Source organism: Copadichromis virginalis, linkage group LG20 (assembly GCF_057382275.1).
Source record: "Copadichromis virginalis isolate Kocher_CV1m ecotype Utaka linkage group LG20, C_Virginalis_male_GT1.1, whole genome shotgun sequence".
NCBI classification, from domain to species: Eukaryota; Metazoa; Chordata; class Actinopteri; order Cichliformes; family Cichlidae; genus Copadichromis; species Copadichromis virginalis.
The window spans coordinates 9,569,675-9,596,169 of record NC_140637.1 but is presented as its reverse complement, the minus strand read 5'-3'; the positions used below and the strand labels follow the sequence as shown (position 1 = coordinate 9,596,169).

Here is a 26,495-nt window from a genome sequence, read left to right as displayed (position 1 = left end):
CCAGTCCCCTGGTTTAGAGGTACAAAATTAACTGAGCCTTTGTCTGGCAAGTGCTTTAATTTTTACCTGATCAATTAAACAACTAAAAGATCTGGAGTTGGTTTAAAGTGGTGCGCTTGCATTTGGTAGCTGTTAACCAGAACTGGAACAAGACATTAATGTAAGTGAAGGAGGCCATTATTGGCAATGACAATGAGAAATAACAGCTTAAGCAAAATGTCTTCATCTGTTTCTTCCACTAAAATCCTTAGTTTACGTGCTAGCAGGTTGGCATGCTATATTTGAATTGCTCAACAGCTGAAAGAAAACTTTTCCAACATTGCTACAATGAGCCTATCACCAAACATTTTCTTGAAACCTACTCTAACTAAAATTCCAGAGCTTAACGGAAAAGGGTCCCTAGGCAAGCTCATTCTTGATTTTATGCTAGCTGGTAAGAAATCACCTGAACTGAATGGATGATAATGTACTCTGCTACACCGCACACGTAGCTCTTTAAGAAACAGGATTTACATGTGTTACACCACCTAATTTCCAAGAAAACATGACTGAGTACTGACCTCGGATCTACAGCTGTTCTACCTCACAGCATACAGAAATTAAAATAAGACTCATGCTAATATCGTGGTTCAGATAGCGACCGACAGGTTCAGTCAGTCCTGATGGTCTTTGAAATCACTCACAGTTACTAAACCACTTTGGCTTTGTCCATTGTTTTCCAACTTTGAATTTTTAAGTGCTGAACATGTGTGGGATTCACAGTTCCATTTCTGAATGCCACTTCACTCTGCTTTGTCTGCCTGCACTCCAGCGCTATAGCCATTCTGCTGTCAAATCAAATAGGAACATAACCATTTCTGCTAATGTAAAAATATGACAGTAACAATTGTTCAGTCTGTAGTTTTATTTACATCAGCACTCTGCAGCGGTTCAGCCTTCCATTTACCAATTTAGAAATCGCTGCAGATTCATGTCGGGGAGCGATGACTCTAGTGAAACTGTAACACTCAGCCTTGGAGTTGAGCGCATTGTTTTTTTTAATGAGCTCTGAAATATGCTTACAAAGAGTGGCTCTATGTAGAATTATTGACTGCCTACTGTTAAGCTGAACCCATCAGTTTATCTTGGATCAGAGTAATGCTGAATAAGCTTGTAGCAGCACATATAAACAAGGAGTGTTTTTGAAAAGCTATCTAAAACACCGCTGCTTGCTTGTAATTTCATTTCAGGTAACCCATTTTGAATGTTTGCATGCAGTAATTAAACAGTCGGATTTTTTATTTGACACATAATATGATACAATAAAAAGCCACGCAAATAACTGCAGTATATTCAATGGAAATTGCTGGCTTTTTTGACGTAGCTGGATAAACATACATTTGATCCTGTGAGAACAGGAAACAGCAGCTATTAATAAATGTAAACACGATGACATGCTGTCTAGAGAATGACCAGTCTTCAGTCAGTCCCAGTGTTTAAAGATAATATGAGGTCATTAATTTGAAATTTGAATATGAATTTGAATTGAATTACAGACTGGAAGACAAAAACTATTTCAGTTCTAACTATTTCAATCTAAAAGGACAGTTATTTATATTTCTAGGCCTTCAGTGATCCAAAGTGGATATCTTCACTATTGCTTCGAAAAGCCTAATGTTGCATCAGTGCATCATTTTGCATGAGTCCTGTCATCATTTACAGCCCTCAAAACACAACCATGATAATGATAACTTATCACAGTATGGAGGAAAGAAAACATCCCATATGACTCTATCATTTGTTTTTATTAAACTTCAAATATAATTCAAGGTAAAGGTGAGGAGAACACATTTTATTTAAGTCTGCTCAAGTGAACTGCCTGATTTTGATGGAGACGGTGGGTGACACAGAGGTAGCCCTGGTCTTGATGTTTACTGTTCACGATGCTGACCTTTTCCACAGTCGTCCAACATTCTGGCCCTTCAGTACCCACTTAGAGGGTGTTACGTCACAAGTGGTCTGCTTCGTGTCTATATATAAACCATTATGTGTGAAAGAAGAAGAGAAACAGACAGTGTTGTGACAGCTGTGCAGGCTGTGATCCATCTATCTTAGAAAAGAGGGTGTGAGAGAGAGAGCCACAAGGAGGGAGAGAGGTAGTGAAAAGTGAGGAATTCTCACAGTCGCTGGCATGCTGGGAATGTGTGATCTCGCCTCCAGTATCACCAGCAATCATTTTTAACCATGTTTTCATTAATGCATGCATACAAACAGGTATCTGCTCAGTAGGGGTGGGACTGAAGCTGCTGTAGTTCTTCACAGGGCACGTCCTGTTGCTATAAGCACTTCTGCTGGACTCTGTAACATCCAAAAATAATTCTACATAAGCATTTTACTGTTAACTTCCTGAAATGTAAAGCGTGACACACGCATGGAAACAGCAACTTCCTACAGTATGTGTGTGTTTGTGTGCGTGTGTATGTGTATGTGAGAGCAACACAAGAGGAACATTTTTACTGGAACTCACACAGTGTTATTAAACAGTAAAAACAAATCCCACTTTAGAAATTTTTATCACAAGCACACACACACACACAAGCACACACACAATGCAAATAAGATATAAGATAAATGTACACTGCTGCTTTTGATGATAGTGAGCATGTGTGCGTTTGGATGGCTGTCTTTTTGTGAGAACTAGTGTAAGGCTTTCAGAGTGACGACATCTTGTCTAGTCCGTAACTTTTCAAGATGCATTGAGGTTATAGCTTGTGGTTAGTTGAGTATATTTTTAAAAAACATGGTTCCTCTCAGCTGGAAGTCTGTCTGATGTTCATGCGTGAATGAGTGAGAGGCAGGATGACTCTTGACCAAGTGACAATGCATTTATAAGAACATCTACAGGAAGCACCCTCCCCCTAACACGCACGCACACACACATCTACTGTGTGGTACAAAGATAGGAAGTATTATAATGGAAAAAATGAACTGAACTAAATGACAAAACAGAGAAAAACGAGAAAAAGAATTCATAAATATTTGTCAAATTATTATGGTCTACTTTATATATCGTGTTGACATTACCGGGAGCACAGACTGCACACAGGTACCATATGTAGCATAAATATTGTACAAAGCACCGTAAAGCTGTCCCGATTTACACTCACTGCTGCAGAGGGCAGGGGTGTCTCCTTATTTGGGCAACTTAAAAGAAGTGTTCAAGGCCCAGGCCTAATGCTAAGCTATGCTAAACACCTTGTAAATCTCTCTCACAAAGGGAATCTACTCATCTTCTGAAAAAGGTAAATTCACCTTAAAAGTTTTGCCTTTTAAAACTTGTAGAAGAAGGAGGGGATGTTTTTCTCATTATCATTTAATATTTTAATATGTCATTATTAGTTCCTTAGAAGTATATAACCAGCTTTGCATTAAGCATAAATTGAAGTTTTTGATCTTATATTATTCTTTGCATTACAGTGATGGTGATAACTTTAATTTGATCTTTCTTACAGGTACCAGAATAATAACATGATTTTCCATTGCAGATGTAACCATGATCATTCCATACACATTGCAGTTTGTTGCTCATTCTAGAGTTGTGCTCAAGGTAATTAAAGGTTAAAAGCTACAGCCAGCGCGAGTCTGGCTGATCTATGGAGGGCAAAGGCTTTGAGCTTGGAAGGCCGCACGCGCTTACACAGCACTTATAAGATGTCATTCTTGGTGATTTTGTGCTTAGTCATGTTTTAATATGTTTTAAGTAGAAGTAGCTGATCCAGCAATATTCATTTAATATTATATACTTGATTTAGAGCAATACACACTGATGGTCTTAATAAATGAAAGAGTCCTTGTAGTTGCCATGTTGTGTCTCAGCAGGGTACAGACGGTTCCAGGAGAAGGGGGGCAGTTAGCGTCTGCCCTCGGGAAGGAGACAATGTTATTCTTTGTGTTAAATAAAATTGTCAACATTGATTGTATTACACCTGTCACTACGCATGAGGGGGCGTTCTAATACCCTGATTTCATAAAACTATGGAAATGTGTTTTTTGAGATGAGATCTGAGACTGTCTGCATACAGTGTCCATCTCCCACGTGTGTGATCATTAAATCATCGTTTGACTCAACCCGACCGGACCAGTGTTGTTATTGTGGGTTTTTCCTCTGGTGTCCATCTCCAATATTTTTGAACCATAACAAACTATATCCTTTTAAAATATTACTTGTTCTCAGGTGGAAATCATCTTAAAACAATCTACTTGAGATACAGTCAGATACAGTCACACCCTTAAGACAAGTGAGTGAATAACTGACTTTTTTCTGGAAATGTGAAGTACCAATGAGCTAACATCATGAGAATCCTAACAACTATTTCCTCTGTGTGTCCAGATGCCTGTTGCCTGTGGGAATGAGAGTAGTGAGTGAGTAGGACAGGAAATGATGTCAGGAATTCTCATAGAGAGTCTGATGGCTGTAGACCTACTGAACCCTTACAAACACACATATAAAAACAGGCAGTCACATGCAAGCAGACACCCGCAAGATTTCTAAATGGGCACAAATAAGAGCACATGATGTACATAAGGACATGTTTGTGTCAGAAAGTATTCACATGACAAACACATTAGAGTGAAGACACACTCTTTCTAGTTCACCATTTCTTTCACTTGTCATTCTGACTTTTTTCCATCTGACTTTCAGCCCACGTGCTCTCCCTAAAGGACAACTAAAGGCCTTGAGAATAGACTGAAAGAGGCAGAGTAAGGAAAGGAGGAGTACTTTTGCTGATTTGTTTCCACTTGCATGCGAGTGAGTCATCGAATCTAATGCATCAACAGTAGTTAAGCCAATTACTTTTGCAAAGCAGCTCAGGGCAGAGCTGCTCGGCAAATCAAGGTCAAGTTGGACCATGAAGTGCAAAAACACTGGGGCGCGTCAACCACAAGAACCGTAGCTCAATAAAACGTTTTATACAATAGGTTCGCACATTTCTCTGGAGCAAGAAGAAGAAGAAGCACTGAGATTTTCACTCATGTTTACTCTTGTTTAAGATAATCAGTATGACTGTCATACTTGATAGCTCTTTGGCATTGCACCAAGCTTTTGTGAGGCCTACTGTAAATGCAAAGAAACATGTATTTTCAACCCGCTGTCAAAACGAAACTTACATATAAGGAGTGAAAACCAAAGTGGAGCTTTTTTCTTGTATTGTTTGATTTTAGTTGAGTAATTTAAAAAGGTGAATCAGTGAATGTTTATTAGTTATTTTATGACCATCTTGCAAAGCCTCAGGGACTTACCACCCTTTACTTGGATCACTAGCTGATCTTATGGAGCAACAGCCACTCAATCTAAACTGATAGTTTTATGTTACATTGCACTATGAAAGGGGCAGTATAGAGCTACTACTTAATGCACTTCTGTGTACAAATGAAAACACTGGGCTTTTTTGAATCTGGCCTTCTGGACTTCATGCCTATTAAAGGATAAGAACACTGACGCCAGCATACCATTGCTACACTGGTAGATTTTGTGTAAAACTTTATGATGCATCCCCTTACGATGAACCATTATAAGGGTACTAAAAGAGATTTCATTTAAAAAAGGAAAATATCCAAGTAATTTTATGTCAGTAAATTATTGATTTTTAAACAGAGTATTTGTAAATTCAGTGTGGTTAAAAATATGGGAAAAAATCCTTAAAAAATTAATACAGAAAACTGCTTCATTTTAAAACGGTACATTGTGCCATACTTTTACTTTTACTGTGGGGATGAACTGGGGGATGTTTGTGCATCTTACTGCTTAATTAACTGTGCATTCATTTTTGAGGCAATACTCCACTCAAACCTATGAACATTTTCCAATTGAAAAATGTCCTTTGATTATTTTCACACATCTGATGTCAACTTTAGGGTTACTAAAATGTGCACAAAAATACAACAGTGCTAATATTTAGTTGTACAACAAATGGCACATTACAGACAGTTGGATGATTTTGGTTTCTATGACTTAGTTAATGGCAAAGTTGAAGAGTCTCCAAACAATTTCGCTTGTTTTTATAATTAAACTTTTATGCTCTGAGTCAGAAATTCAGAGCTTTTAAATCTGCAACACTGAAAACCTTTAAACAACGTCAATTTTTTTTAACTCCTATTAAAGCAAAGTGAAGATTAAAGTTTTCCAGTACAGCCTAATCACAGTGGAGTCATAGGGGTAGGTAGAGTGTGTGTTTTTAAAATACGAATAATGAAGCTACCAGAATAAACAGAGGAGTGGCTGATACACACTAGAGAAAGAGAAGCTTAGCCACGGCTTAATGCATGCAAACACACACACACACACACACACACACACACACACACACGAACACACATGCAGAACAGTATGTTGTAACTTGACCTGGCATCTGAGTCCTTGGCCCTGTCGGCAACAAGGCACAATCAGCCATGTGTTGTGAGAGAGAGACACAGAGAGGGCAGACTTGTCTCCCAGCAGTGTGATTTTTTTCAGCTTTCTGTGTTAACGATACCCCTTTGCTGATGCAATCAACAGATGCAGACTTAGCTCATTTTCCCCCTCAAGCTTTAGTCTTTCCATGCATCATCCCTGCCATCACTCCCCTCTCATTTTCTAAACATGACAACTGGCCACTGAATTCAAACAGGGACTCCCTTCTGCCTTTGAGTTGTTTTCTCATTGGCCAATTTGAATTTTCAAACACTGACCAACCACCCCCTTCCCTTTTAGTCACAGGATGTACACTCATCCCTCCCTCTTTCCGTCCTCACTTCCCTCCTTCCTTCCAAAACAACCAGATGGTGATACAGCAGCTAAGAGACAGACAGCAGCAGCGGGCGGGAAGCCCTTCGAGAGTGATTCCACGGTCTCACTCTCTTGCACGCTCTCTCTCTCTTAGAGGATAAAAAGCCCTCATTGTGTCGTCCTTCACGTGGAAAATGTTGGAGGAATGCTATAAATTTCGCACAGAGTAACGGTAGTCCAGGGTCAGTGTGACAAAACACACACACAAAGGCTTTGCCCTAAACTCACCGTGTTCCTGTACAGCTACTGCAAGGCCCTACCAAAACAGACTGTGCACATAGACACATTTATAGTGTCTAAAATGTATCAATTTTATCATTGGTGGGGGTTTCCTGACTAATCAAATTAATTGCCTGTATAAGTGGGTTATTACAGATAGCCCATGTTATAGGAAAAGGAAGGAAATTCTTCAGAAACAAAAGCTCGAACTCGATGCAGTTTTGTGACTTTCAGAGTGTGACAAAAACTGGGTCAAAGGAATCTCCATATACAGACACATCATCAGAAAGCATTACTGTATCCAAACATATCTTCTCTTATGTCACAAAAATAGTGATTGAAGACCGTTGCATAGCAAAAATTATGCAACCGTGTGCAGTGAACTTATGATCTTGTCGCCTTTGAAACAATTGCTTTGAAGAATGCAAGTCTACGGCAAATCGCAGCAAGCTGGATTCTCCAAGATTGACTGAAAGTGGTTGCCCAGAGGTCGAGCGTGTAATGCCTGAACCTCTGTATATTTTACTTCTAAAGATCAAAGATGGTAGAAGAAGTTTAATTAACTCGTTAGCTAATTAAACCTGACAGCTGTGTTTTTATTATTGAGTACCTTAGAGATGCTGGGATTAAAGACAAGACATCTAACGATGTTCCACTTGACTCTTTTTGAGACCAACTTCATTTGAGTCCACACATCTTTTAATTTCCAGCTCAATCTCCAACACTTACTTTTACATCCTGCTCTAGTGTTCGTATCAGTTCTCCATCCACTTGTCCTGTTTGGGCCACGCGGATAGAGCGTCGTTCTGCCTTCCTCAGCCGGTACTGCAGGATGCGGCAGGTCTTGTTTGCCTGAGGAACAGGGGCAATGTCAGCAGATCATGTTATGCATCAGCTGTCTAATCCATCTCTAGTACTTTGCTTCACTGCACTGTTCCTTGCAGCAGTCATGTGCATGTAGAAGAAATGCAGAAAACATAAAATGGCAGGAAAGAGCATTTGTTGCATTTATTTTTGGAGCCCAAATTTGCTTTTCAGATGTAAAATAAATGGAATTCTTTCTTCACGAGGTCATTTTTGCAAGATCTGCGATAAGTCAGGCTCATTAAACCAGTCTGTCTTTGTAACCACATACCTGCTCCAGCTGTTGCCGCAGTTCCTGCAACTGGTAAACGTCTTCCTCCATGTACATGTCCCTCATCTCCAGCATCTCAGATCTCAATTCCTCCATCTCATCCTTGGGGCAGTGAAAATGAGAGAGTATATAAGTGCGTCTGTTATTTTTACACATAGCTAAGTACTCCTCCAGTGTTAACCTGTGGAGAAGGTGTAAAGACTTCTGACTGAACATCAGGCTCTAAGTGGCTGTAAAGAGCTGACAGCATTATATGCACACACAGGATTTTTGTCATAAATGCAAGGCAATCATCACTGTCATCAGAAAATCACTCCATTAAACTTTCCAACATCGTAATGTAGTCCATCAATCACCTCTTGCTGCCATGTATGACTACATCTTCTTCTTTATCACCCTCATAATTGCATAACAATATCTGCAATATTTTCTTACATCAGATAAAAGGGGCCATGCAAAATAGAGAACTGCATGACCGAGTAAGATAATATGACAGTGAACTGTACTCTTGTTTTTTGCCTCACTCCGAAGGTAGTGCTAAGGAGACCAAAGGTCAGGGTATAGCTATTAGCACACCTTGGAGCAAACTCCAGGATGTGGCATCTGTGGATTAAGAAAATTCAAAATCTAAGCAGAGCATTTGGATAGTGTGGGACTGCACTAAAATACAACTCACAAATACTACAGACCAGTATAAATGTTTCATTCAAACCAGTGTTTTTATCTACCACCGTTTTAGTCACATGCAGATGAATTATTCATTTCAGCCTGACAGCATGAATTGCATCACACTTCTGAATCATATTTAAGGCGCAGCTCTGTCTGTGTTTCCAATGAAATCAAGTATCACACCCCATAAAAAAAGGAAAGTCTAGGTCACTCTGTTTTACGGCAAAGCACGACAATGTGCTTACAGAACTGTTAAATGAACGTGTGCTGGCAAAAATCCCTGCCTCTAAGTATGAGCGTGTTTGTGTGGGTGATGTGTTAGCATAATGAGCCAAATGAGTATGAGCGGCTGTAGTAATAGTAGTGCTGTCATGACTTACTACAGTAAAGAATGTGGGTCAGCTTCTGCAGAGCTCCAAGTGCAGCAACAACAAGCTGTGCGGGTGTGTGTGCATGTGTATTTTTGTGTGTCTGTATGTTTACTATGTGCACAATATGAAAAGCAAGGTGAGCAGTGTGTGCCTGCGTCTCCACTACGTACGCACTAAACTGTACAAGGATGAATCATAACCGTGTGAGCAGGTAAAGTAAAATGGATGGATTTAGTAATGTTTCTGTGAGTGGCACACCGCTGGCCACTGCTACACATCTGTGATAGAGAACAGAGTGAACGAGAGAAATGGAATGAAGTAAAAAGAAAGGAGGATGAAAGTTAATAGCATGAAAAAGAATCAAAGGGAAAGAGCAGACACAAGAACAAAACCCAAATTCTGAAACTGAGAGGAAAAGGAATGAAAGAACAGCAAAGCAATAAAAGGGAATGTAAATGGGAAACAGGAAAAGAAAAATCAGATAGGGAAAAAAACAGCGTGAAAACTATCTAGATGGAGAGGGAGATAAAACATGACAGCAGAGAGTGAGGAAGTGAGGACACGAAACCAGGGAATCATAAGTTAATGTGGTGAGAGACTGAGACTGAGGGAGAGAGATGGTCCACTGACCTGCTTTTCACAGCTAACTAAAGAAGAACAGTGAAGAAGGTCTCTGTCATGTGAGCGAGTCAGGAGAAGAAATCAACCAATCAGCTGTCATGTTAGTGAGTCAGAGTGGTTAATGTCAGAAATGAGTGTGTGCACACATCTGCTGTGATAACAGTCCTCCCTACCTGGCTCTGCAAATCTGAAACCCACCATATTTTGTTGTCAGTTGTGTACGAGGTGATTTAGCTAATTGCTTTCAGTATTTTGTCCCAGCTTTATGAGAGTGGCATTGTCAGGTTTTCATCTGACTCTCATATTCTTACATTCGTATGTGTATTCTATTCTATAAAGAAGCCTACAATAATACAGAGAAAACCCAAACAATCAAACAACCTCTTATGAGAAAGCACTTGGCAACAGTGGGGAGGGAAAACTCCCTTTTAACAGGAAGAAACCTCCCAGAACTAGGATCAGGGAGGGGTGGCCATCTGTCACATACAGCCCGGGTAAGAGGGCGAAGACAGGATAAACGAAACACGGCGGAAGAGAGCCAGAGATAAATGATAACTAATGATTAAATGTGGAGCGGTGTAAAAACAGAGTGAGTGAAAAGAAAAAAGAGGAGTGAAGATGAAACACTTGGTTAATAACGGGAAGTCCCCAGCAGTCTAGGACAAGTGCAGCCTTAAAAAGGGAGGATTCAGGGTCACCTGACAGAGCCAAAACTATAAGCTTTATCAAAAAGGGAAGTTTTGAGATTAACCTTCAAAGTAGAGATAGTGTCTGTCTCCCAAACCCAAACTGGAAGCTGGTTTCACAGAAGAGGGGCCTGAAAACTGAAGGCCTCCCATTCTACTTTTAAATCCCAGAGGAACCAGTCTCAGAGCAAAGTGTTCTTTTGGGTGATACGATGGGCCTGATTATACAACACCTTGTGTCTGAGGAGTTAAACATAAATTAAATATAAACACAAAACATAAACATAGTGGATCTGTATGGTTTTTATGTTCATTTAGGCAATTAGGCAGCAGATCAAGAAGCATACAAGCTGCTATTCTGTGCATTTCTATCACATTTGCTATATTTACATAGATCCTGTATGTTTATTGTTATTATTATTTTCAGATTAAGCCTTCAGGATCATAACAAATGATCAAATGACTCATTGAAGGCACCATTGCATTTATTACCACTATGTTTTCAACTATTTAACTCTACCACCAAGGTCGTCTTTTACAATTTAAATTACTCCTAATTGGTAAGTGAAAACAGCCATCTGCACAAGCTGCACAGATGCTCATCTGTTTGTTTAAATTGCAGTCACAGGACGGACATTCCTAAAAATTAAATCCAGAAAATCTCGTCTTTCTTTGTGAAACTGTGTCAGGTTAGGCATAACATGAAGAGCAGCACGTCCCTACTCCTGGTTTATTGTGTCGAAATACAGCATGTGGACTTGAATGATGATTCAACTGTACTGAGCGTAAGTTCCCCCCTTGACAAGGCGTGCGGTGACTAAAGTGCGTTCAACAATTTGTCAAACTGTTTGTCAGCATGGCACCTACAACCTGACGGTGTATGTTCATGGTGTAGGAAAGCAGGAATGTAAGTACAGGCGTCAGTAATGCTGCGTGCGCGGTACGTGAAACATCTAATCAGATATTCTTTTGTAGCTTCAACAGAAACACAAACAGTAAGGTATAAAGTCGCCACTAATGAGATTCAAACAGCTGCCAACTGTTTTGATCTCCTACGGTGATTACCAGCTGAATGGGAAACAGCTCGGCACCCAGAAAGAGTCTGCATATTCATAGGATGGCGGTGGAAGACTGGCAGGCTGGAGATGTAAAGCATGAAGGAGGAAAAAAAAGATGAATTTTGAAGCGGTGGAAAACAAAGAGAAGGAACTGGAGACTGAGCATTACAGCAAGGATTTATGATAAGTCTGAGAGCCTGATGCCTCTGCAGCATGTTGTTTTGATCGTCTGATCACTAACCAAGTGTTCCTCGCAGCTGCAACAACACACACAGCCAGACTTACTTCACTGCCAACCCTCCCGTGGGGCTTTGCCGTGGTCCAATGTGATATGATGCCCCATATTCCGTCAGCAGCCACACACTGCACCAAATATGCACCAACTAGGATGACGTGTGTTAATGATAAAAGAAAGGAGTATTTTGGGGACCAGGAGTGGGCAACCAGAAACTAAACCAAAGATCAAAACACCCCCAACAGTTAAAGAAACTCCTGGGGAAAGTGCTTTTTGCTTAGAGACAAGCGCTGCTAATCAATTACCACAGGCAATCAATGTCTGACAATCACTGGCTTGTCTGGTCACTGCCAGGTAGTGCTAGGGGATATGTTCCCTAGCTGATCCTTGCCTTAATCAATCACTCTGGAGGGAGGCTTGACCAGCAGCTCGATGTATATAATACATTTCACTGCCTGCAGATGTACTGTGGGAGCTGTGAGATGCCTATTCTATCAAAAACACTGATGAAATCAAATCCTCCTGTGAGCTGAGGTACTTTGGGATAATGCAACAATTGTTTAGTTATTGTTTTCAAGAGTGATGCTTTAGTGTTTGACAGACAACAGGAATTTGATACCGATGCTGCCAGTAGAGGATCTTTTTCTCTTTTTTAATATAAGAGTTTTGCACTTTTATGGAAAACCCCACTCAAAATTCACAACTTGCAGGATTTCCATATTTACTTCCACATTTTAGGTGTTGAGAATCTTTAGGCAATCACACAGCGCTCTACCTCTGTGTTAATACAATGCTATTAATAATGCCTTTAGGAGCAAAGCAGAATACAGCAGCAGAATGAACCGTACCTCCACTGTGCCAACATGCGAAGCACAAGTGATGAACACCAAGTGCAAAATCTCAATCCAAAGCACACCATTGTTAACCATTTACAGTATTTCACCGTTCTGCAACTGCAGATTTTCTATCAGAAACCTATTCTGTCACCAGGAAGCAGCATGTTGTGCTCATGCGTGGCCAGGGGTGCAGACAGACTCTCTATAACATCAACATCCTTGTAGTGAGTACTCTTGGGAGGCATCCAAAGGAATCTCTACACAGTGAGAAGCAGGTCAGAGTGACTTTTAGAGGCAGACTTTGGAATAAAACAGTATGACAGAAAGATGATTTGTTTAAGGAATGAAAAATGACAATGACGTCAAATTGCTAAATAGGCCAGGTGTATGCATGTGACCAACGTCAGGAGTGTTTTTCATGGGAACCCATGCAAAATCTGGTGTCACTGCTTGAAAAAAAAGAGACTAAAACCCTGTTTGTGAAGCACTATGTAGGTTAAGCAACTTCAAAAACACGAGCTGACATATGCCGAACTTACTTTGAGGTAATCATTCTCAGATCTCAGCTCTTCTATTTCCCTGACAAACTCCTCGTGCATGCTGTCCATAAACTCCTCTGTGAGGTCTGAGAAAGCCAGAGATGTGCTGGCGGGCACCCGGCTATCAAATGAGGTGACCGATCGCTCCTCGCCCGGGGATATGCTCCCTTCTCCCGTCTCGATACCGGTGGAGAGCCGGTCCTTCTCTCCGGAGGAGCAGGTGGTCTTAGCAGCAGCAGCAGCTTGTTGGCTGGTTCTGTCCGCCAACGCGCCATCCCTGAGCGGCTTCTCTAACTCCGGCCCGCCGCCCCTGCTACTCCTCGACTCGGCGTCGCTGCTCACAGCGTCCGTGGACAGCTTGTTTTCCTCAGAGGCGCAGTCCGACAGCTCGGAGCTGCTGTCGGTTGGGGAGAGCTTCCCCGGGGCGCATCCAGAATCCTTGGATAAATCATCGGATCCTATGCTGGCGTCCGACACCTTCCTCCGCGCTACGGTGCTTTTGATGGCCTTGGACGCCGAGCCCTTGGAGGACATGCCACCAGAGAGGGAGGATTTGCCGGCGGGTTTTCCGCCACCACTCTTCTCCCCTTTGCCGTCCTTCCCAGCAAGACTTCCCACGGGGCTGCGCCTGGATATGCGGCTACCCAGATGAATGGCTCCTGGCTTGACACTCAGGGTCGGGGTCCCAATCCCTCCTCGGATCTTCGTGAGCGACCACCCGGGTACATCCTTCGGTCTCGCCGGAGATGGGGCCCGGTTGATCTTCTTCTTCTGGCCTGGAGTGTGAGCGGACAGCACGGCAGAAAGGTCCGCAGATTCGGGCTGCTGACCGGGCACCGCGTGCTGCATCTGCCCGCTATCCGAGCACTCCGTCCCGCCTCCGCTTTCCATCTTCTGCCGGAGATGGAGTCTTCGTTCCTTGGGCGAGGCGAAGACGAGGTGAGTCGGAGAGTTGTGGACATCAACCTCCTTTGTTTTTGTCATTCATTCCGTTTAGGCAGATACGAGAAAAATAGAAACGAAACCTCCTATTTGCAGAAACAGGAGGCAGAAGTTAGGAGTGTGAATAAACAACTGCAGAGCCACACAAAAGGAGGAGATCACTCCGGCCACAATGAGGGCTTGCAACGCAACAGGACGAAGCGGGAAGTGGAGTCTAAAAGATCGAGAAAAGATAAATACAATCCAATTTTCCAGTTCTGTGTGCAGCAAATGCACCAATTATTCCGCTTTGTTCTGCTGGATCCTCCACTCCTGTCCTCGGGATCTCCCTCTCTCTGCCTCGATGACACAAATTAGCCGGTTCCTGCTCAGAGGAATTGTGGGTGAGAACAGACGGCAGTGCGGTGCCTATGGTCACCTCTCTCTCTCTCCTCTCATATAACGGGATGTAGCTCTGGAGGAGAGAGATAGTCTCGTTTCTGCAGCTCTCTGCCGCCACCAATGCAAGATATCAGAAAAACAGTAAGACACAGCAATAAATAAATAAATAAATAAATAAAATATTGTGTAGACTCCAGGGCTCGGAGGACAGGGCCCATTTATGCACACTTAAGTCAGCTTAAAATATTTTCATACAGGTCAGTAAAGCAGCTGTGTGTGTGTGTGTGTGTGTGTGTGTAGCAGCCAGACCAGAAACCTTTCCTTCCAAAGTAACAGATATTTAACATGCGCGCAAATCATAGAAGAAAGGTCACAACAGCATACAGCTGCATTGTGGGAGGTGAGAGCATCACCTGACCCCAAATGTGTGCATTAATGTAGAGTACACTGTAGGGCTCAGATTATCTGTCTCCTTCTAAGCAAACAAACAAACAAAAGATTCCTCTGACATCACACTCAAGCAAATCTTTCTTATTCTTCTTAAAGTTTAGGTAGATAGGTTTGTCGCAAACATCGCATGAAAAATAGTGTCAAAGAACAATATTTCTTTTGTTTTAAATAAAGCATGCAATTTATAGTATCCCTTCTGTTTCCCTCCTTTCTGTCACCTGTTTATCTTTTACTTCTCAGACTGTAGACTGTTATTATCCTGCATACTGTCCCACTGTTCCCCCATTATTTATTGCCTCCGACAGCTTTAAATTTGTAACCTTTGGAGATCCCTTTTCACAGTCCCACCATTATTCTATCACAACTAATCATTAAACCTTAAGCGGCTATTGATATCCTGTAATTAGCATGTGCAGTTAAATTTTACAGAGCGCTGAGTCAGGCAATTCTCTGTTTTGTTGTGTTAAAGAGATTGTATGGGTTTTAAGGCATGGCCGAAAAACCCACGAGACCCGTCACCAGTCAAGATAAACTACTTACAGATAGGCGGAAAATTAAGTGATAACATTTATCCCATAGTGAAACATTTCCTGATAGGTAGGGTCTCATTCAGAGGTCATCAGGGGGCTCACCGAACAGTTTGAAATGAGTGGAGCCTGTGCTACAGCTCACACAATCATCAGATCTTAACCAAACTGGATACCCATAGGAGGTTTTTCAAGTAACGTGTTAGATATTAGTCCACCAAAATCTTGGTCTAAAGCTGGACACCAAAATGTATTTTTTTAATAAGCCGTATTTGCTTGTGCAGCATGTTTATTAGCATATACAGCATAAGTAGGAACCATAAAGTTGATTTTTTAAAATGTGTTTGTGCATTATTTTTGATAACTGACTGAAGGGCCGTGTCATCGTCTGCCATAAACTGTATTTTTGTTTCAATAAAGCTACAAAGCAGTGCTGGATCTCCTGCCCTGTATGCACACAGTCGGAGATTTCCAGTAATAACCATCGCATGGTGCAATCTCAGTGGGCTCAACAAATGTGTGTAAACACTCTTCCAAGCAGTTAGAGCACATTATGACATTTAGCAGCATTTCTAATAACATTTATTCTCCAAGGCTCCTTTTTTGCCCATCCTGCGGGTGCTTGTAACCATCATCTGACTAAAGTCTTATCACAGAGACAATACAAACCATATTGATTCAGTCCATGCTGTCAGACTCAAACTCTGTGAATGTCTTATGAGTAGAAACTTGAGGACAACAAACACAGAATCGAAGCCATGAGAATAGATTTTCCCACTCAGGGATCAGGGCTGGTGAATGGCCATTTGCTATGTGCTGAAGCAGTGGGCTGTACTGTGTTTACATCTGTATAATTCATGTAAACACGCGGCTACAAAAATAGCACTATTGTAGGACTTTCTAAACTTAAACACATTATGGAGCAATTACGTTCTCAGTCCATCACAAGCAGCTGCTGCCACGTTTCACTCTGTATGTGATCTGTCATGTGTGAACGATCACATAGTTATCTACACACATTTGTATTTTTGACGCATTTGGATTCAGCCAGAGAAATTAAAAATCTCACTGTGCAAAGCAAACATGCATGCAACATTTTTACTGTTTTTGCACCCCCGAGAGGATATTTGAAACACATTCCAATGAAACCTCACACCTTAAAGGAGCATCCAGTGAGTGAGACCACACCAAACCTCTCTGAATGAAATAATATAACCGATTAAATGAAAGCACTGTCATTTACATATGATGGGTAGCGTAAAAGGTGCTAGAAAAATCACTTTTGGTTCAGCTGATCAATCCACTACCTCTATCCTAAATCCTGCTTGAGCATTCTACTATGTTCGCTTGTTTATCACTTTCTCTGGCAGCGGTCTTTAATCAGTATGAAGATACTGCCACTAGCAGACTGCATCTGAAATCATGCAGTCTTTAAATCATTCATTGCTAATGATCCTGCAGTGGCAGCCGCAGAATTACAACCTAGTATACTCTATTATTTTCTCTCACACCACAACAAAACCAAATATCTGCTTTAAAGGTCTAATAATGAACAGAAATAGAAATATTAAACAATATTTTACACTCCCAGTTAATCCATTTAGAGCACTCATTCATTGCAGAAATCTTGCCTATAATCAGTTGGAAAACAGTGGAAACAATGTTGTTTTATTTCCGGTTTGTTTTGGCAATAATAAGGCAAGAATAAGAACATGGTTAGCAGCGCATTCTGCTGAGTCAAGCTGACGGAAAAGATAAGAGAGGAGTCAAGAGCATTACAGGAAAGAAAGGAAAGAAACAAGATAACAACAATATGAAACCTATTTAAAACATTCTCTCGATTAGATGCCTTTCTTTTTTACAACAAACATATGACGATCTTTCATTTAGTGTCACAATGATCTCATATACAATACAAGTACAACGCTGTATGCCTGACACAATCCATCTGTCAATTAGTTTGCTGTCTACACACACACACACACACACACACACACACACACACACACACACACACACACACACACACAGCTGCTTTACTGACCTGTATGAAAATATTTTAAGCTGACTTAAGTGTGCATAAATGGGCCCTGTCCTCCGAGCCCTGGAGTCTCTACACAATATTTTATTTATTTATTTATTTATTTATTGCTGTGTCTTACTGTTTTTCTGATATCTTGCATTGGTGGCGGCAGAGAGCTGCAGAAACGAGACTATCTCTCTCCTCCAGAGCTACATCCCGTTATATGAGAGGAGAGAGAGAGAGGTGACCATAGGCACCGCACTGCCGTCTGTTCTCACCCACAATTCCTCTGAGCAGGAACCGGCTAATTTGTGTCATCGAGGCAGAGAGAGCCCAAAGCCCTTATAGGCACACACACACACACACACACACACACACTACCAGACCTATCCTTTTCCAGATCAGGCATGTGAGAAGGTTTGCTATGAATGGTTCTTTACCAGAGCCCTTAAACTGAGCCAGCTAAACCAAATTTAGCCATCGTGAATTTTATTATGTAAATATGTGACATGTAATATTAAAGTCCATTTCATACCAGGCAATTTTCTGTGCATTGCAATAGACTACTTGCACTAGGGCATGTGACGTATTTCCGTTTCCAAATAGTACCGCTTGTGCGTTTCCGGTACGTTTGCTTATCTATCGGTAGCTATGCTAATGTCGCTTCAGAATGAGTATAAAAAGGAAAGTATTTAAAACAGAACATTTTCAAAAACAGGAGAAGAAATACTCCGAGCATTGCTGTGTCCCACTTTGTTCAGCTTCAGCCAAATTTAACGGCATACTAAGTTTTCATGCCTTTCCGACCCATTCCGACTTGAGAAGACAATGGCCGGTAAACATACGCCGGGATCATTTCACGATCACCTCTCACACCAGGGTCTGCTGCAGACACTTTGCCAGTGATCAACTCATAGAGCCAACAACCCTCGATGGTCGAAGGAGGCTTATTAAAGGTGCTGTACCAACACTTTTTGAGTGGAATGGCTATAAAGTTGAACCACCGCGGCGTAGTGTTTGGGAGAGAACGGAGCGACGCCCTGAACTAGTTCCTCCTGACGATCAAGAAGAGCAAAGTCTTACAAGAGATCATGACTACTGCTCAGTCCCTGAGCCGTCTGCATTGGACATATCTGCATCAGCTGCAGAAGACCTGTCCAAAGACGTGGAGACTCTGAGGAAGGAAATACAGGAGTTACGTGTCCAGCGAGAATTTGGGTTACAGCGTTTTGCTGGCTCCGACACTGACATCCGATTCTATACCAGGTACATCTAAGTTCTATTCAAGCTAACTGTTTAAAATATACCAAGGTCACCATCAGTTAAATTTAGAAAGTTTTTCCAGTCTTAATGAAAACAAAATAGATATTTACTTTTTCTCTGCTGATTGTATGTTTTATGTAGATGCTTTAGTATTTAAACGATATCCTAATGCTACAGGTAAAATACAACACCAAATACTCTTAATCAGACTATTTTATACAGCATACCATTAGCATATTTGTCACAGTTCACATTATTTTTATGTCAGTGTGTAATGTTAATTAATGATTGACACGATGTATGGCTCTCTCGTGAATAGATTTCCAAGCTATGATCATTTGATGGCATTCTGGGTTTTGATTGAGCCTTGCATCTATAAAATGATCCGGGTTTCAAGAGCCAAGTCAGCTGCCAATCGGAACGAAGAAGTGTTGACACCTGCACGCACATCAACAGTAGGTTATGGGTTTGTTGGTAGTTAGAACTAGAGGTGTAATGTTATTGTATTTATGTACAATAACATTACATTATGTACAGTAGCATACATACACAGGTGTATGTATGCTAGACTCAGTATCCTTTACATACATACACCTGTGCACTACAGCACCTCATTGTTTACCCCATGGTACAGTATGGTATGCCTAACCATTACAAAACATTTAGCCAAGAAAAGAATAATTTTACTAGTTCATAGCTTAAGGAGTAACATTTTCCCTTTTGTTTTCACCTTCCAGAGGCAGCTGCTACAGCCAATTGACGAGTTTTTTCTTTTCCTGGTTTTCCTGTCAGTTGGTTTGAAGGAGAGGGACCTGGCACACCGATTTAACATACACCAGTCCACAGTGAGCCGCATTATTGCAACATGGACAAATTTTCTTGCCACTGCACTGGGGTCTCAGTGCATCTGGCTTACACGTGAAGAAGTGCAAGCTTACCTCCCTGAGGAATTCAAAGATTTCTCAGACACCCAGATGATCCTTGACTGTACAGAGCTGAGGTGTCAGACACCATCCTCACCACTTCTCCAAAGTGAAATGTACTCTTCGTACAAATCCCACTGTACGATGAAAGCCCTGGTTGGCATAGCTCCACATGGTCCAGTGACATTCATCTCTAATCTGTATGCTGGTTCGGTTAGTGACAAGGAACTATTCAAACAATCAGGCATTGCTGAGAAGTTGACTGAAGACATGGCAGTGATGGTAGATAAGGGCTTCCTAATCACTGATTGTTGTAAATGCAAAGTGTACTGCCCACCTTTTCTATCTAAGCAGAAGCAGATGCCAGCATACCAGGTTAAGGAGACGCAGGCCATAGCCAGACTCAGGGTACATGTGGAGCGAGTCATTAGGAGGATCAAACAGAACAAACTTCTTGATAGCATCATTACCATGTCACATGTTTATAATATCAACCAACTGTTTGCAGTGGCATGTATGCTGTCAAATTACCAGAACACAGCATTAGTTAAAAAATGGGTTAAGTGAGACAAGATGGATTTTTCCCAAGACACCAGTGCCAGTAACTTATGGAAAATGACCTGCAGCTGAGGCCACTACAGTTGCATTTCTTCCTTCTCAGCTGACAATACTTGATTACAGAACTGGTACTTGAGTGCTGATAGTTGAGTTTCAGTTATTGATAATTCAAATTCATTGCAAATGTTTAATGTTAATAATACTGTTTAATTATACTACTATATTACTATTCAGATTCAACAAAACTGTTTATCAAAATTATAAAGTAAATCACTAAATCGTTTTAAAATCATAAGTGACATTGAGCTTTTGGAACATCAAAAATACCATTTATCATTTTCTACAGTTCAGTTGTGTTATTGTCTAAATGTATATCAGTATGCTAGGCATGGAGTTTTAAATACTTACCATGTAAATAAGTTCTGCACAAATTCAACGTTTTAATGTGTGTTTTTAAAAATTAAATTGATGCCATTGCTTAAATAACAGTTTATTGATGTCACATAAAGGTAACATGTAACAACAAAAGAATTCATGAAATATATTGAAAATAAAACATCAGTTATTTTGTTCCAGCCAGCCTGAAGGATCTGTTTTTCTTTTTGCTATGTTTTTACTGTTCATTTTTTCAAACACGGGTATCTTGGCATATATATGTAAAAAAAGAAATAGTCTGCCTTTTCTCTGATTGCATTGTGCACATCTGTATCCATGTATATTCTTTGCACTAGGTAGTCCTCTTGTGCCCACACAACAAAGTCACACCACTGCATCCCACTGATGAGCAGTTGTCCTTGCACTTGCCAGTAATATGCGTGGCTCTTTTTTAGTTTAGGGGTACCACATTCCATCTGCACATATTTGCAGTCAATAAAGTTTTGTACATTGGGACATTTGAATTCGACGAAGCCAAACTGGGGGTATTCATTGGGGTCAAAAACAACACCATCAGGAGATGCAGCAAGCAATGGGGTGAATGACCAGACCACAGGGTGAGTAGTTAACATTCATTAGCCTACTATACTCTGCTGCTATTGCAGGCTCCATCTCAGTTCCTCTCCTCATGTCTGCTGTCTGCCTTGTTCCCTTCAATATACGCTCTGCTAGTGACTCGGCCGAGCTCTGGCCTCTGACGTGACACACCTCCCGAAACCTAGAGGCAGTCACTCTGGGCCTGCGGAGCTGATGCCACTCAGACGAAGAGCTTTGCTCACGTGTAGCTTCCTCTATTTTGTGAGCCATTTCCAGAGTTACAGACAAGCTTTTCAGATGCATATGCTCTTCTTCTGAGCACACAAACACACAATCTGATGGCAAGATGTCATACCCCTCCAGAGGCAAGTGCGGTGTTGGTGGTGCATCGCGGTGTAGTGTGATGTACCGGGTTGTCAAAACCGGCTGCTGATATGACAGAACACTGCCCTCCTGCACCAGCCCAAAGGCACTTTCCACAAGGGGCTTGTCAGGTCTCATGTTCATTGTGGTCACAAGTGGCCTGTCCTCAATATTAAATTTTGCATATGCCTCCGTTATTCTGAACAAGCAGGGATCTGGTAACGGACCCACCATGCCTCTGTAGAAGCCACTCCTAAAGAAAACATCAATGACAATAATGTAAGGAAGAAGGTTGTTATACTGAACAACAACTAAACTAAAAACTAAAAGGTGTAAAACAGTGGTGCATAAGTTAGAGACTGGGATGTATATGTACATGACTGAGTTAGCCGTCTTCAGAAAGTGTAATGTTGTATGTAAATTAATACCTATTCTGACACATGTATGTATGAAAAAAATAGCAACATACATTTGTAACACGTGAAACCAAATTTTACAAATGTAATTACCGTACTCCAGTCTGGGCCATCCTATTTGGTACCGGCTTAGTGAAGATCATGGAGTTGATGGGTCCTGGCTTCACACCCTAACAGAAGACACATTTACTATGGATGGTGTTGCTGTTCATATGTAAACATGGACTAATTCAAAAACTTTAACCTCATTTAAATTACCACTGTCCGTGGCTTGTGCCATTGCTGTTCAGATTCCGTGCAGCTATGCACAGGGGGGACAACCGGCACTCTGAGTTGTGAGTAGTGTGCTGTTTGGAAGAGCAGTGCCACTGTGTGATTGCACATAACAGCGCCTGCCACACAGGAGCACTGGCTATGTGTCAGTATCACCGGCGATGAATCCAGAAGCTTAATCTAAGAAGAAAGAACGAAAATTAAAAATGTAACATCTTCATGGAAGAGCCGAACAGGAACATAGTTCAGTGTTATGGTTACGCACCCTCCTGAATGCTTAGTGTTTCCTTCTCTCCCTATTAAAACAACTTAACCATGCTTGATAACTGTAATAACTTAGATTGTGTATATTTGCAGTATTAACTTGTTGTCAAATGTTTCTGATCACCCAAACACATGTTGATTTAACTATCTGACTAGTCAAATTAGGAGTGATAAAGCAGGGAGACAAGGAAAACATTCAAGTTGATGGGCCTTTAGGAATGAACTTAACTAATGCTTAAATGAACTGAACCCCACTGAACGGGGATTAACAACTTTACACAGCTTCCTGCCTACACTTAGTCTGTGTGGTGCCTCACTCTTCCTCATTGACCTGTAGCACAGGGCTCTCACACCGACCTCCCCTGACAACCTGTCTTTATTGGACACTGAATAAAGATACAAGTACCATTAGCATTATTTCTGTATTACTCATTTCAGCATGTCTTAAACATATATATTTTACACTTAGCAAGAGTAGCATTAGGTAGTTAACTACCTCCATAGTTAGCCAACTACCTAACGCCATTATAACAGTGTCTAACTACAAAAGTGACATTAGTTAAGAAAACCTCAACTATAGTTTAGGACGACATAAAACACCGTTTAAGAAAACATGTAATGTAGAGAACTGACATCAAATGAAGGACATAGCGGAGTAACGTAGTGTTTGCATTTGACGTTAGCTAGCGTTTCTTTGTCGGTTAATTTACGTTTTCTTACCTTCGTAGTTGTGTATATATGATGCAGCATATAACTTAAATCCTTTATCTAATTTGCTGGCGGGGGTAGTCATCACTCTGCAAATCCGATGAACATCGGTGATGTTCAATTTTGGGAGCTCTTGTAGGCAGCGAGTGTAGAACGTCGCCATGGTTTAACCGCACCGGAAGCACTGGGGCAGGATTACATAGAACGCGGAAGTGTTAGTGCAAGTAGTCCGGTTTAACATCAAAATTGCAATTTGGAGCAGTTGAATGGTTCTTTGAATCATTAATGAACCGACCCTCCATTGTTGGTGGTATACCACGTTCATTGAATATTAAGCAGACCACAAACAGCACCCATGTTGGCCCTCACAGAGCCCATCAAGTCGCCCCCTTCCTCGGCCCCTTCTTCTAATAACCAGTGTTTAGCCAGATAATGAAGAGAAATGCAGATTTCTGCAGTATTAAAACCCCACTGTAATAATGCAATTGGCTTTTATTGTTTTCAGCAGGCTCTTTGTTATAAGAACATCTTGACACATTATTTCCCAAATGTTTTTGATACCTCATTTTACTGCACCATTTACTCACAGCAGTTCAATACGGCAGTTTCAACAAGCTGTTCTGTCATTTGCTTACCAGTAAAATATTTTGTGATTAGCACTTTGAATGTTGCAGAGATGTCTTTTACATAGCATAAAGACAAATAATTGAAGCTGCACCGTTTAAAGTCTTTTCTGCCTTTAGTTTGTTGAAGTATTGCGATTTTTCTCTAGCAGATTTTTCAAGCTTTGTGACAGTTTTTACTCTTCAGTGCTCCTGGAGTGTGGTTTCAAGGTCAAAGCAACTCACTGTGCTCCTGGGCTACTTGGGCCACAGCATTTTATGGGAACACAGAACTTTATTGGTGACAGTTATGTTACATCATTAGCCAAACACATTTACATTCAGGAAGAACACAGTGGGGTACAAGATTCTTTTACAAATCTGCTGAGTTTGCATAATAAAATCAAAATGCAATAATATAAAGGAATATATTACTATGTTTTAAGGGAACAATGAAAGAATACCCTGCAATCTTGCACGGATATTGCCAAGAATTAAACGTCACATGAATATGTCTGAATCCAAGAGCATCATTGGTGTTAGTTGATGAGCTAATATTCAGTTCTTTCTCATGTATGGCATGTAGGTTGGCACCAGAAGTGCTTTTTTTAGGAATGATATCTAAGTTTTGCTTCATTATTCGCTTTCAGCCATTAGAAAGGAGAGCATAAATGAGGTGAATGGCTTGACAGTTGTGTCGCAAGACTTCACATCACCCCTCTGCCATCCAATCCGTTATGTGATTCTGGTAGGAGGTAACCCACGCAGACCAACCAGCAAGTGCTCCTTAACAATGAGCATATTTTACTAATTGTGAGTGAAAAACACCCCGATGTGCCTCACACTGACGTCCAGTCTGAGTGCCGGTCTGCTTTGCTGAGACAAAAAAAAAAGGCATCGGCAGAAAATTGCTGTCCTTGCACGTTATTTTCAGTTCAGTAATTGGAAAGCAGTGAGTGTGTGTGAACTAGAGCTGCATCAGCAATGTCACTGCTACATTCTGCCTGCTGACATTAGTACAGGACAGATATTCTCAACCATGATTTTCTTATATCATGAATTTTTTTATTTCATGCATTAAATGTAGGTGCACTCTCTGTGTAGTGATCACTGTGTATTTGTAATCAGTTACGCTTGCTTTATCACAGTGCTGCCGTAGGGGACCAAACTAACCTGGGTTTTCCCTTCCTTACAGAAGCTACTGCTTCTGCAATGACGTTGTCAGCCTTCACCAATTGTGGTAAATCCCCCTTTGAGAATTGTTGTGGAAATTTGTCTCCTGCAAGTAAAATGAGTCTCATGTGACCTGCTTTAGCTGGAATAACACGTTTGTGCTCAACTTACCTCCCTGCAGGGTACAGTAGGTGGCCTATATATGATGATATCAACTTCCAGACCTTCTGTTGACACTGTTGGATCTGCCTGGAGCTTCTCATAAGTGTGCCACATAAATAGTCCTGTACATTGTTCAAAACCATACGAAGAGCAACAGCCAAAGGCCTCCTTCTTGAATTAGTATTCAATAGTTTGGGTTCCAGACCTCATTCAAAGACCATTTATCTTGTAGTTAGAAGAGGATCAAAATTCCCTTATTGCTGGAATCACTTTGTCCAAAACACTCAGTTTCTATAATCATAAAGGGATGTTATTTCATGAATGATATTTTTCTGCAAATCAGCACAAGGAGAACATACACAGTACTGAGTAAATGTCTTTTTTATTTCTATTTCTTTCTATTTCTATTGGGAAAAGGATTGAAACAGGTATAACAATACACAGAAAAACACTATACATGCGAACAAAAGGAGTTTGTGCATTTCTAACCAGTCTATATTTGGTATGACCACCTTAATTCTCTCTCCCGAACAAGCTTTCTCATAATTTCCTGAAGCAGCCTTCAGGAACAGTTCTCCAGGCTTGAAGGGCGTTCCAAGTTCTGCCTGTCGTTTCATTCTCTGTCAGTCCCACAGTGCTTCAACAATGTTGATGTCTACTCTCGCACTGAGACAGTTTCTGATGAGGGTTTGGTAAATAATAGATAAATCAGCTGAAAGGTCAGAGGCACCTCACAAATTTTGTCTCAGGTCTTTGTTGGTCTGATCCATCCTTGGAGGCGCTTTTTATTGCTGAATTGGTCAGTATTAAGTGGGTGAAAATAAAGAAAAATCCTCTGAAAAGGATCAGGCACTAGGACTGAACTGAAAATGTGTGAAAAAGCAGCCAATGTCCAAAGAAAATCTTTGAAGGACTTTCAGAAAGCCTGGAGAACGACTGCTAAGGGCCACTTGAAAAAATAATCTAAAGTCTGGCTTCTTGAAAGCAAAATATGTAGTAAGGGCTTAAGACCTTTTCACAGTACTCTGTACAATTAGTTTCAAAGGTTTGGTTTCTGTTGGCTACTGACGAGTGAACAACTCAGGGAAAAACTTTATCTTTTACCTCCATCTAGTGGTGAGTAGGGAAACTTGGCGAGTACACCAGGAAGAAAAACAAAACTGTTTGACTAATTGTATGATAAAGATCAAAGCGTTTGCTTGACCACAGGTGAATTTAGAGGCAATTCATCGCAGCAAACAGGAAGCAAACTATTCAAATCATTAATGCTGTGAAGCAGATAAAGTCAAATGTTAAAACCAGCTGCTTTTTCTGTGTGATG

General features: G+C 41.0%; 3 protein-coding genes across 4 annotated transcripts in view; 1 reads left to right on the top strand and 2 right to left on the bottom strand.

Annotated features, from left to right (window-relative positions):
• Positions 1 to 14,539, bottom strand: part of mtcl2 (microtubule crosslinking factor 2) — an 86,300-nt gene extending 71,761 nt beyond the window's left edge. Inside the window, exons 1-3 of the mRNA XM_085444865.1 lie at positions 13,175 to 14,539; positions 8,160 to 8,261; positions 7,754 to 7,876 (exon numbers count right to left, since the gene is read on the bottom strand). Coding sequence (XP_085300991.1) covers positions 7,754 to 7,876; positions 8,160 to 8,261; positions 13,175 to 14,158 — 1,209 coding nt within the window. The 5' untranslated portion in view covers positions 14,159 to 14,539. The remainder of the gene's footprint in view (positions 1 to 7,753; positions 7,877 to 8,159; positions 8,262 to 13,174) is intronic.
• Positions 14,540 to 18,043: 3,504 nt separating this feature from the next.
• On the top strand, positions 18,044 to 20,250 carry LOC146684330 (uncharacterized). The gene is made up of 3 exons (XM_085444622.1): positions 18,044 to 18,763; positions 19,080 to 19,215; positions 19,498 to 20,250. Exons 1-3 carry the CDS (start codon positions 18,168 to 18,170, stop codon positions 20,248 to 20,250), a joined length of 1,485 nt encoding a protein of 494 aa, XP_085300748.1. The 5' UTR covers positions 18,044 to 18,167.
• A 218-nt stretch (positions 20,251 to 20,468) lies between these two features.
• Positions 20,469 to 23,424, bottom strand: LOC146684329 (uncharacterized). Of its 2 annotated transcripts, XM_085444095.1 has the most exons (5): positions 23,250 to 23,424; positions 22,824 to 22,915; positions 22,251 to 22,445; positions 22,086 to 22,162; positions 20,469 to 21,829 (listed from the first exon to the last, which is right to left on the bottom strand). In XM_085444095.1, exons 1-5 carry the CDS (start codon positions 23,398 to 23,400, stop codon positions 21,190 to 21,192), a joined length of 1,155 nt encoding a protein of 384 aa, XP_085300221.1. In that variant the 5' UTR covers positions 23,401 to 23,424; the 3' UTR covers positions 20,469 to 21,189. The 2 variants fall into 2 exon arrangements, with proteins under 2 accessions (XP_085300221.1, XP_085300222.1); XM_085444096.1 differs by lacking the exon at positions 22,824 to 22,915 and having other exon boundaries at positions 20,470 to 21,829; positions 23,250 to 23,338.
• Positions 23,425 to 26,495: the final 3,071 nt, after the last annotated feature.